This window comes from Monomorium pharaonis, chromosome 6 (assembly GCF_013373865.1).
Source record: "Monomorium pharaonis isolate MP-MQ-018 chromosome 6, ASM1337386v2, whole genome shotgun sequence".
NCBI lineage: Eukaryota > Metazoa > Arthropoda > Insecta > Hymenoptera > Formicidae > Monomorium > Monomorium pharaonis.
In genome coordinates this window covers 25177449-25189724 of record NC_050472.1, presented here as the reverse complement: position 1 = coordinate 25189724, position 12276 = coordinate 25177449, and the positions used below count along the sequence as shown (strand labels likewise).

The 12276-nt window shown below is 37.4% G+C and overlaps 1 protein-coding gene across 1 annotated transcript in view; it reads right to left on the bottom strand.

Moving 5' to 3' along the window:
* LOC105837754 (protein rhomboid) overlaps window positions 1-12276 on the bottom strand; it is a 379198-nt gene that overhangs the window by 105123 nt on the left and 261799 nt on the right. Inside the window, exon 6 of the mRNA XM_012682800.3 lies at window positions 10485-10602. Within this exon, the coding sequence (XP_012538254.1) occupies window positions 10485-10602 (118 nt within the window). The remainder of the gene's footprint in view (window positions 1-10484; window positions 10603-12276) is intronic.

Sequence of the window (12276 nt, the reverse complement as noted above, 5' to 3'; positions counted from 1 at the left end):
TTATAATATTACGAAATTTGTTTGTATAATTTTATTAGATGCGAGATCCATCGAAAGCCGACAGAGACGATTAGAGAGGTACTATCGTATTAATCAATTTCTGCTCACATTGTGCTAGTGATGGTTAACGTATAAGCGAGCTCAGCCGGGAACCAATCGAATCGGTCGTAGAGACACCGATGGAATATACGTGTTCACGATGGATTGTGCAGGATTTCCGAGAACGTCCAGGAGATTCAGCTACACTGCAGACAGTCTCGAATTTCGTCTCTTCTCACTTCTCATATCCGCCATGTATCTAGCTGTTTCAAATAATGCCTGAATACCTCGAGCTTAGATTTTCTTCATCTCTCGGGTAACACGTGCTGAGAAAATCGTCAAAATCGAAATCAAAAGGCGAATCAAACGCTCCTGTATTGTCAAAATTAAAAAAAGTATTATAATTATAGTTATTATAAATTCAGGTCAAATTATAAAATACATATAATATTATTCGTAATAAATATTGTGCTGCTATCTAAATACTTTATAAAAATTCTTAAAATAAAAATTGCCTTATTGGAGCAACAGAAGGTCACTATTCCGTGAATCGAAACATCTCAATCAAGTTTCTTTTCCTGTATATTGAATCAATTTATTTTAAAGCAATTTATTATTAGATTATTATTGAATTGAAGCTGAATCGCTGCATATTTCTCTTTCGTCAAAATTTTTTATGTTTGTTTTTCCTCATTCTTTCAGCGCCGGCATCCCCATCGTTGACGAGTCACGAATTTCTCGATCGGATTTGCGACGACGCAAATTACGTCTTCCTTCGCTTATTCACCGTGCTGTTTTGCACGCCGTTACATTTCGCGAACATTTTCGTCGAACATTTCAGTAAATATTCCACTTCTCGCGAATGTCGATTCTCATCGAACGTCGTCGACGATGACAACGGCGTTTTTCCCGATGGTTCGAATAATTACGTAATATTTGTACGTCCATAATCTGCAGGAGGGGGGGGGGGGGCAATCGCTGGGGAGCAGCTCCCTCTCATAATATCGTTTCAACATAACGACATTAGTTTAGACGACGAGTAGTTAAGCACGGAAAAGGGTGGGCGGAAGGGCGGTACAGTAGTATGTGTTTGCTGTTAAGGCAGAGATAGGCAACGGTAGCAAAGTGCAATGGCGAGGGGTTCACTGCAGGTTCCCTCTCTCGTTTAATACGTCGGTGAAGGGTAGAGTACGAGAGAGCGGACCCGCTACTTCGACGTCTTCGTAATATCCGGTATTCTTATCTCAAGGTCGCCTAGCTTCCGGTTATAGCACTCTGATGTTGAGCGGTTTTCCAGGTCACGCTGTATGTCTATCAAAATGTTATATCCTATCGATTCCATGAACTTTACAGTTTTACGTCAGTTAACGCGAAGAGACGCGATCATTAAAGGATCATGACAAAACTTTCGTTATCATTCCTGCGAGAGATATGCGAAAGAGGACTCAACACAAGATAAATCTAAATCAATCGATATTAATGTAAAAATAATTCATATTATTTGATACTAAATATATCGAAATCTCTGAGTTATAATAAAACTGAAAATAAATTTGAAACAATAGATCTAAAAAAAAGTATAAATAATTCGATCAATTTATCAAAACGTTTCTATATTTTGGCTTTAATAAAATACTTAAAACAAGCAAACGTTCAAGCAAACCTTTAAATTATCTTTAGTTCACATATAACTGAATATAAAGTTGTCACAAATTATTAACCAATATTGGATTAATTTTCTTCATTTCTACTAGAAAAAAAAAGAAATTATTTGAAATTTCAATTATGGAAACAACTCGTGATATTACAGTTATAATGGTCATTACACGAGAGAAGAAGAATAAAGTTTTATTAGAGAAATAAAATCCATCGTCAATCGCAATCTCGTCTGTCGGACGAGTATTATTACACACGTACTAGTTCCTTCGTGTTATGAAACTTGGTTCTGCCTTCGTGTCTGACAGATCGTTGAGCCAATCATGTTTCGAAGTAAATGCTGTATCGCCCAATATCACTCCCTAGTTTGATGCCGTACATTCGAGTTTCGGTAAGCAACCTGTCGTGAGACCGACAAGCTAATGCGCGTAATGCCCATAAAAATCGATGCAGCTTAACGTGCGGTGTGGCTTTTATCAGTACAGGCCGCGGAAACTCAACATCACACATGCGAGTGTGAAGAGGCATTTCACGGGAGTATAAAGTACAACTCGTCGTTGGGAGATAAAGAGAGGAAGAGAAAGAGAGCGAGAGCGGGAGACGAGAAAAAGAGAAAATGTATCGGTCGATAAAGCCTCACGGTTATTTAGATAACCGTGCATCCGCGCGACATCACGGGAGCAACCGGGGAAGAGAAGAAAAGGTGCTGCCACGGTATAGAACGAACGGAAGATCGAGATTATCGATTCCCGAAGCAAAGAGAAGCGCAGAGACTCGTCGACGCCCCCTTTGCTCGAACGCGTCGCAGGCGAAAATATGCGACAGCTAGAAATAAAGGCCGGTTCCGCACGAAAGATTACCGGTTCCCCTGCTGTTCCGAGCTGCTCCGAAAGAGGAGAGGCAGTGGAGTCCTTCCGTTTCGTTCTTCTTCTCGTTTTCTCTTTCTCTCTTACTCTACCCGGATAGGTATGCGCGTCCATAATTCCTCGCATTCGCGAGAGAACGTGCGCGCGCTAAATCGGTCCTACGAGAGATACGCGAAAGAAGATTTAGCACAAGATTCCGATAAATATGTATTAATCAATAATATATATATATATATATATATATATATTTTCGTTATAACGTACTGAATACACAGTGACATTAATGTAAGAATAATTCATCATTTGATCTCTATACACCGTTGGGATAAATAAAACTGAAAATAGATCTGTGAGATAAATCTTAAAAAAACAATAGAAAAAAATAACTATAAATAATACTAACTATTGACTTATCAAAACCTTCCTATATTTTACCTCCAATGAAACACTCAAGGTGTGCACCTTTAAATATTCACCAACGAACAAAAGACAGTCAATAAATCCGTCTGGAATGTCTGGAATCTGTGAACGCGTTGGGCAATCTACGATTGGGCGTGTCCAGCTGTATATTCAAGAGCAAGGTAGTCATTTAGAATGCTGCTCTTAAAGGCGAGGGGATAATTGGATCAACAACTGTGTTTATATCAAATCTTTCGGTAATAAAAAAAAACTATCCGCACAAAACGAAAAGTTGGGCGCATCTCTGTATTGAACCCTCTTCGCTGTTACAAAGTTCCGAATCCATTCCTGAGGTGTATCTCGCGCAAGAGACATCCCCCGTACATATACCGTAACAGTCGCGCAATCGAGAAAATAAACGTGCGGGTCGCGCGAAGAAGAAAAGCGGACGGAAATTCACCCAAGGAACAACTTTCTACTTTGCTGTACGGTACAGCGCGACAAAACAAATACACATTTATTCGCGGAAACTCTCGAATGTCGGTCGGATAGGGGCGAGGCAGAACAACGATGGGTGTCCACCCCTCGCCAGAAAAAGATAAGACAAAACGGAAGTTTTTCTCCTTTACAATCGACCTCCCTTACAATGTATGTTTATCCTAAATATATAAACGTCTTGTACATGCGCTTTCAGCCTCGCCGACGCGCATTCAGAAGACGCAACCACCAAGATGCGCAGGGACATCGCCGAGAATATGCAAAACAAGGGGGAGAGAGGAGAGGATTGAAAAGAGAATGCCAGAGCAAATTCCTCATGTGAATACCAACCTGACATTTCATGAGAAAATTAAAGGAATTAAATAAATAATTTAGCAATATAAATTAAACATAATTTAATTCGAAAGTAGTTACCTGGGGGTGTTTTCTTACACTCCAGCAATGAGAATATAAAACTCGGTACAATAATTTTCATTACTGATTGACAATCCGTATCTAGTTTTTATTTCACTTAAATTTTAAGAAATATTAAGTATAAATTTATATACATAATGTAATCTCAAATAAATTGTAAAAACAGATAATCGTTTATGCAAAAAAAAAACTAGGTAACTATTCCCGGGTTAAGAAAAACAGTAAAGTATAATAGTAAGATATAAACGAAGTGTCATACATAAATTTTATTCCAACCTGCTCGAAGCTATATCTGCGAGAAACGCCATAAAGACCCTGAAAGGCGACTGAGGAAGTTTCAGAAAGGAGAGACTCACCCGCGTAAGGAAAGAGACGTCTACCAAAGCCATGGACCACCTTGGATCTAGAGACGAGACGACGCAAGCGTCGCGACGCCAGGGTCATACATCACCGGCGCCGAGATAAAAGTTCGCGCCGCGCTCATTGCCGCGAAATATGGTGGTAAGCGAACAGAGTAGAAACGAACAATGGTAGTTATCGCGTAAACAATATATTTTACCACAATATATTCGATATATCTACTCGCAATTGTGAACGCAGTAGAATCTGATTTGCATTACGACAAATTAAAGTCAAATAAATTATTGTCTATTCTACAGAAAGTTTTTTTAACTTAATATTAAATTTAAAATAAATCGAAAATATCTTTTTATCAGTAAAAGTAACTTCAAATGTATACTTCATTTTTCTACTAAATAATTCTAAACGAACTTCAATTTTTGTTAGAATTTGTTAGCTGTTTTTATCGTTGTATACACAGGTTGCATTCTCGCCTTTCAATTTTTAAAGGCGTACATAAACAAATAATAAAAGCACTGTCGATTACAATAGGCGACGTAATGAAAAACAAGTGAACAAGTCATTAATTGGTTTTGCAAAAAGCTACAAAAGCAAACAACAGGCAAGAAACAGATGATGAAAGGAGTTCGCCGCGAGATACAAAGGTAATATCTAATAATAGAGAGAATATGATCAGTATTAATTAGTGAAACAGCTGCCTATTATCGATTTGCGCTTAAGCTTTCTTGAAAGCAGGATTCCAATTAGCAAAGGAAAACAGTTTTGCGTGTACGATATGATAACAGCAGAAAAAAATATAATTTGTATATTAATTCGATACTACGAAAGCTATAATTGCAATAACTTTCTACAAATCGCGTTATGTAACCTCTTTCGAGTGCGAATTCTAACCCTTGTGCAATTCTAACATTCTTGATTAATCATTGGAAAGAAATTCTTTTTATTCTAAAAATACAAAAAAAAAAATTTCTCTTTACAAAAAGTTTCATCAAGAATTTACATACATTTAGTTGTCGCTATTCCTCACTTTCATCTTTTTAATATAAATTATTTATTAATAAAATACACAAAATTCGACAATTTTGTCCTACAAATGTCTTTTTTGAAAAATTAAAAGCACTATAATTAATTATAACATTTGGATATAATTGTTTTTAAGTAAACAACTACATATACGAATACTTTCTAGAGATGTAAAGTGTATGTAGAAATCACTAATGAATTTTCTTCATATTTGTAAAAACAATAAAAATTAACTCAAGAATGTCGTGACAACATATATAGGGAAGATGCTAGAAAACAATATGAAGTATTAAAAAAATTAGTAATTAAGCTTAAAATCAAATTAGTGTTGAACTTTTCTGTGTTAATTAAATTAAAATATATTTCCTATTTATCAGTTGCTTCCATTACTCAAAATTTTATCTACCAAAATACTTTAACAATCGACTATAACGTGCTAATTAAGTTTCGCAGATTCCAAAAAAGTCAAATTTTTCTGCGAAATATTTTATTTACAAATATAGTCGTTTCTCTACTTATTCTATCTCTTTTACTATTTAATATCCTTGGAATCTCTCGCAAGTCATCATCGGGCGACCGGTCGAGCAGCGAATTAATAGCCGATCTTATTTCGATGAAATTGCAACGTGAAAAGCGGTTTGGTCACGGAAATTACGATACGTCGCGCATAAGTAATCGTTCGGCTCGTTTTGAAACATAGAGTAACGCGTGTTTAAATCGCCGTTTGTAATCCGCGCAAGTCGGGACGCATTACGAATGTACGCACACACGCGCACACGTATACTGCCTGGATAGGTTACACGCATGAATATTTACCATCGATCAGTCTCCGTTACAGTAACCGCTGGGAAATTAGAAAATTATCGCAATTTTAAAAAGAAAAATCGAAACAGGGGCTTTGCATTGCGCAAAGGTTTTAATTAGTTCGTCGCGGAATTCGTCTCTCTTTCAAACTCGATCGTGGGAACCAAGTTTTCAAGATCAGATCGCGTAATAAACTAAAAGAGAAACCGTACAAATTAGCCAACATCAAAGTAAACCTTCCCGCGTTATCATTCATACAGTAAAGCGAGATAACGTAGGAAGCATCTAATGAAAGAGATTTGCTCAAAGTACTAACATATACGCAATAATATGACGTTAAAAATAGGATAAATTAAAACTAACGCATCATAATCCCGGATTACATTTTACAAAAGTCGACGTACCTTCGGTGTCACCAGTACGCTCACGTGCTCACCCGCGTCGTCGTCGCGGATGATGCGAGGCTTTTACGCGCGAGGCGGAAGTCAGGTGGGGAGATCGCGTACGGGCGATAAATTATAATTAGAATCGAGCCGAATGTGACAATCTCTGGCGCCCGTGAATCATGTATCAACCCAGTCGCTAATGGGTATTAACTGTGAGCCGTTTAAAATTACAGCCTCCACGTTCCCCTTTCTCTTCATCTCGCAGCGCGACGCGACGAGCGAGATAGCGAGGCGGACGCTTTATCCCGCATGCAGGCGTATGAACGGTGACCGTCCGGTAGCAGAGCGCGGTTCAACGCTTCCGGGATCAGTTTCCACGCTGCACTTACGATACTTGCAGATTTAATTAGCGCAGAACGCCTCGACAAATTAACTGCGATCGCAGCCAACATATGAATATATATATATATATAGAGAGATAAATAGAATCGTCGACATTATATTTTGCATTTTTTATAAAAATTCACTTTGAAATAATAATCTGATAAAGGAATTTCGAATAAATTTGATGGATCTATCTTGCATCTTGTTGCTCGCATCCATAAATTTCAAGTACTTTTCATTATTACGTCGAGATCTAATTAATTAATATTTATTATATCTTTAATTTGACAAAGGCGAGATGTTTAGCATTGCTTGCACTGAATTCCTGTAACATTATTAAACTTCAGTATTATTTCGTAGCTGCGGAGAACAAATTATCTTAAGTTATCTAAAATTACGAATTTTCATTGATTGCAATTTCTAAAGACAAAGCGTGCGTTTCGTTCATCAGTAAATCCGGGAATATCACCAGCATCAATGCTTACGACACGAAATACCAGGGAATTTAATTAACGAAAAATGCTTTGACTAGCGAATCACAAAGTTCATAGCGAACTGAGCGAACGAAAGGAATGATTTTTCCTCCCCGACTTCGTGCAATATGAAAGGATAGCTCACAAAAACGAAACTTCAAAGAAATTAAAGAGAGCGCCTAAAAAAAAGAGGGACAGGCAATATTTAAAAATTATATAAATATCTCCATATCTAAACAAACTCAATTTACTCATCGGTAATGTCGCGACGTCTTCTTTTTCTCTTTGTTCCTTCATTTGCATTTCGCTTATTGCAAGTTAAAATCCAATTTTAGCCTCCATCCGGATGAAATTACGAATGCGCAACCTTTTAACAGAACTAAAAAGAAGCGCGATTCTTGCGATTTAATTAAATCATGAAATATGACGACTGAGCGGTGGCAATTAAGTATCCTTTTAAAGGACTCACTGATACCAATTTACTTTTTCATGTCGTACGTTGCGGACGTTTATCCCATACCTCGGGACGCATCTTATCCCGATGGCTGCACATGTCACTTCCGGGACAGTTTACACCGCGGATGGTACTTCGAGATTTAATTAACGAGCGCATTTTGATCGCGAGTGTTCGCGTATTGGGCATTAAACCAGAGTCGCTTCGATCACGCGTGAACGACGTGTGTCAAGAAACGATCAGAGAAATGTTTAAAAAAAAAAGGACCATGCGCCGGTTAAAATGCGATTAGATTGCAGCTTTAACCTAAGAGTTTCCGTTTGTTGTTCAATTAGATTGTAGCTTTAATCCAAGAGTTCCTGTTTGTTGTTCAATTTAAAAAGTACACCTACAAATCCAACATTAAGTATTTTTGTAATATAAGCACATTTTTTCACAAATTAATTATAAATATATTTAATCTCATTCTCATTAGTTACGCAGATGTTCAATTTCTCTTTATTTTAATCAGACAAATAATAGCTTTGAATTTTGTATATTTTTCAACTTAATATAACAAAATTAAAAAATTAACTCGACAGCCGTCACAAAATCCATCCGCTAGCATTACATGTACGATTCACATTGTAAACGCGTAATTTTATTTTAAATCACGCCTTGCGAAAATTACACCCGGCAATACAAAAAAATTTTCCGGTGTATTTTTTTTTCTCTCGCATTTCACTCGTCCAACTCGACATTAGTTACGGTCGAGTTAATTTTATTATCATAACGACGAATATATTGCTGGCGACGAACACACGCGAGTAAGAGCGCGCGTAACTCCTGCCCGAAATATTAATAATAGTATTGTGAGTTTCAGATTTGAATTTCGAGAACGTTGTTCGTGCACCCGCGGGCAGCGCCGCGCGCTCTCGTCCACGCGTAAATTATGCACAAACCGTGATCATTAAAAATTTATTAAACACGGTTACAGCGTTCTCGATGGTCAAAGGAACATTGTCATACGTAACTTTGCAAGTCGCGCGCTAGTCGCTCATTACAGAAGACAATTACGTTGTCTCCTTGTCTGTTCCGCCGAGATGGCTGACAAGACAAAAGAAGAAAACGAAAGAATGGTGGTATAATAGCGATGGCGCACGTCAGTGAAGGAAAAAAAAACTATGTTGCACTTGAAATTTTTCACTCCGTCGTACGCATCGATAATAAAAAGGTCGACAATCGAATTGCACGCTCTAAACATTTCGAACTTCCATATGTCGTAATAAATAAAATGGCACAATGAGTTGCGAAGCGAGTTCATTTAAAAATATAATCGCTTCATTTCCTATGCCGGCCAAAACGCTCAATATAAACGTTTCTATAATACAGTTTTCATTAAAATTTTACCGTGCGCAGGTCATAATACGAGAGCGCAGTAATTATGTGTATTCATTATATTCCTGATGGCCTGCAGAATCTAACAAAAATAATTTAGAGGAGAGAAATTCGCACGTGAGTGCGCGTGCTTTTATTATAATGACGCGATGTGCATGTACGTGTGTGTGTGTGCGACCGGCCGTCCTTTGATGCCGCCGCGTATCTCTATTAAATCAATATTTATAACAGCACCATCGGACGCCCAAGCCGTGACATAATAACCTGACGCAATTTTAATTAGCATTATTGCGCAAGATGTTCGTCCGTATCGGAGCGTACTTTTTAACGAGGGTGGCTTACGAGTATCGAATTACTTTACGGAAGATTAAAATCGCTGCCTAACGAGGTCGACCGGCAGAATAAATCTGTCCTGAAGATCTTCACGCCGCGCGTGTCACAAGAGGGGAGAAAAAAGAAGGGACAAAAAGAGGTGAAAGAGTGATCATTAGTATAAGCGGCGACAAAAAAAAAGAAAACGGATAAGACGATCTCAAAACGGATATTAGTTAGGGGATCAAAGGGAGAAAGTAATGTGCGTACACGTAATATCTGGCGCGCTCATTACAAACGCGCGCGAGAGACGATTATTTCACTTATTCATCTTGGCGAAAATGTAGCAAGTAATGGAAAACGACGAAGCAACGAGCGCGTGCGTGACTCTTTTACCGGGCGCGGTTAACTCTTTGACCGCAAAGAATATTAGACTGCTTCCTCCGGGCAAATTACATGATCTTTGATCACATAATAACGATATCGTAAACGTAACATATATAAGAAATGAGAATCTGCATTGGAACACGTTGCAGAAATGAAGATCTCCAATTAATTGTACACCGAGCAATTAAAAGCGTAGATAATTTGCGCATAAGAAGATTCGCAAAATTGCAAGAGTGACGTAACCGACCTGTGCGCAAATACTGTAAATCTTTTTCTACGTATCTTTTTAATTAAAATGCTCCTCCTCTGAGCAGACAAGTGCAAAGAGAAATTTGCAAACTAAACGGAATTCCTAAGCTCGGTAATGAATAAATAATAGACTTCAACATCCGAAACTTTAACGACTATAGGCGTTACGGCAACAAATTATCCTAAAACTAATGAAAGATCGAAGATAAAAGATTAAAGGGGACAACAACACGGATTAATAGCGTGCCGTAGTCGTCATCTCGATTCGCGCACATAAATGATCTCGTTAAAAATTTATTAATCACAACCGAGAGGATCAAAGAGCAGAAAACAGGTAGTATGCACGCGCGTTATCCGGCGTATGCCGTGCTCGTTACGAGGTAGGATAACTCGATCTACTCACCTCCACGAGGGTGATGAGGATGATGAAGAGTGGTGGTGGACAGCATGTGTAGTGATCGGCGTAGTACTTTCGGTCCCGCTCCTCCGTGAGGAATTCATCGCCGATCATGCGGACCATCCTGAAAGCACAAACACATTGCCAATGGTTAAACACCAAATATAACGATATTTGTATATCGTTAAATAAAATGTGAATACAAATCCTATTTAGTGTAATGCATGCTTTTTTCTCTCTATCCCCCCGCCCCTCTTGCTCTCTCAATTATATATATATAAAGATCTCTTTGATAGAATAAATGACCTGTTCTCCAATTCAAATTACTGGAACCGTTTCGATAAATTTAGTATTTATATTAAAATAAAAATGTAATATCCAAGAGTGATTACTTGTGTGTAAATACGTGCAGATCGAAGTTATTCGCATTACTTCGAGAAGCCAAATATAATTTATCATTAATTAAGTCAACACACGGTATAGGAATAGCGTGTGCTATAAAAAAAAACTGTAATTAGCAAAAATAAATGACGTTTGCCCGAATCGCTGGAGGTGAGCATATTTTGCAAGAATGAAATTCAATTCAACGCTGTTCCTGTAGTGTCGTGCCAGTATAAACGCGATCAAATATTTCCAATTAAACTTCGCCATAGTATTTCATTTCGAAAGGGCTCAACACGCAAAAAATAGCTTATAACGTACGCAATCGAATCTTTTGATCCAAACTTTGCGAAACGACTTCGTTTGCGTGTGTTGGGCATTATAAAAAAATACAACAAATCTATGAATCAAATAAACGTAATCATTCCCGCAGTGATCTATATGTTTTACCTAAAACGCGCGACCGACGTGTACCTAAATAATTTTTGCTCTTCCACAAAGTTTTTTAATTGAACCTGCACAGTCACCGCGCGTTTGAATACATCGTACGAAATAGTAATCCGAAAAAATCTGACCGCTCTATTGCCATGTCATTAATAACCAATCGATTTACTGAGGGAATACTCGACAGATAAATTCAGAATAAAAAAATAATTGTCCACATCGAGAAACGTGCTTTCGTTAATATATTATTATGCCTATATTTAAATTATTCGATTGTTCCACCGATTGATTCGTAACTCGATACAATACGAACAACAGAGCTACGTTGTCGTTTTGGAAAGCATCTTTTCATTGATAACAACACCAGCCGGCTCGTAACGCTATTGTTGCTACAATTTCACTGCATTTACTAACAAGCGGAGTTAGACGCGCACGTAATCGGTAAATGCTCCCTCCGCTACAAAGTAACGAGCCATATTCTGGTAATTAGAAAACAAAAAAAAATTTGCTCCACTTTTAGAACACTCGTCGGATGCGATATTCGCAGTTAACTACAATTGGTAAAGTAATCAAGTTTAATTAATGAGAATATAATTGGATGGAGATTTGAGTTTACGAAGGCATTTCTCTAAAACGGACATGCGAAAAATATGATGAGTGCGGTAAACTTAATTGCGCGCACAAACAACAAACATCACGAAGAAAAGCAAATGTAACTGTGTTTCAAAATAATGTAAATGAAACAAATATTAAGGAGAAAATTTATGTTGTTCACAATTTATTTTATGAAAGTCAATTTTTGTGAGAATTAATACATTTAATATTATTTAATAATTACACTATGTCGTAATTTATATAAAATTAGTTAGTGCTTAAAAGTCGCTAATTTCCCCACTGAAAAACTATGATAAAATAATTCGACCGTCAGATTTCAAAATCAAAATTCAAGATAGGATTTCATTTAATCACAATA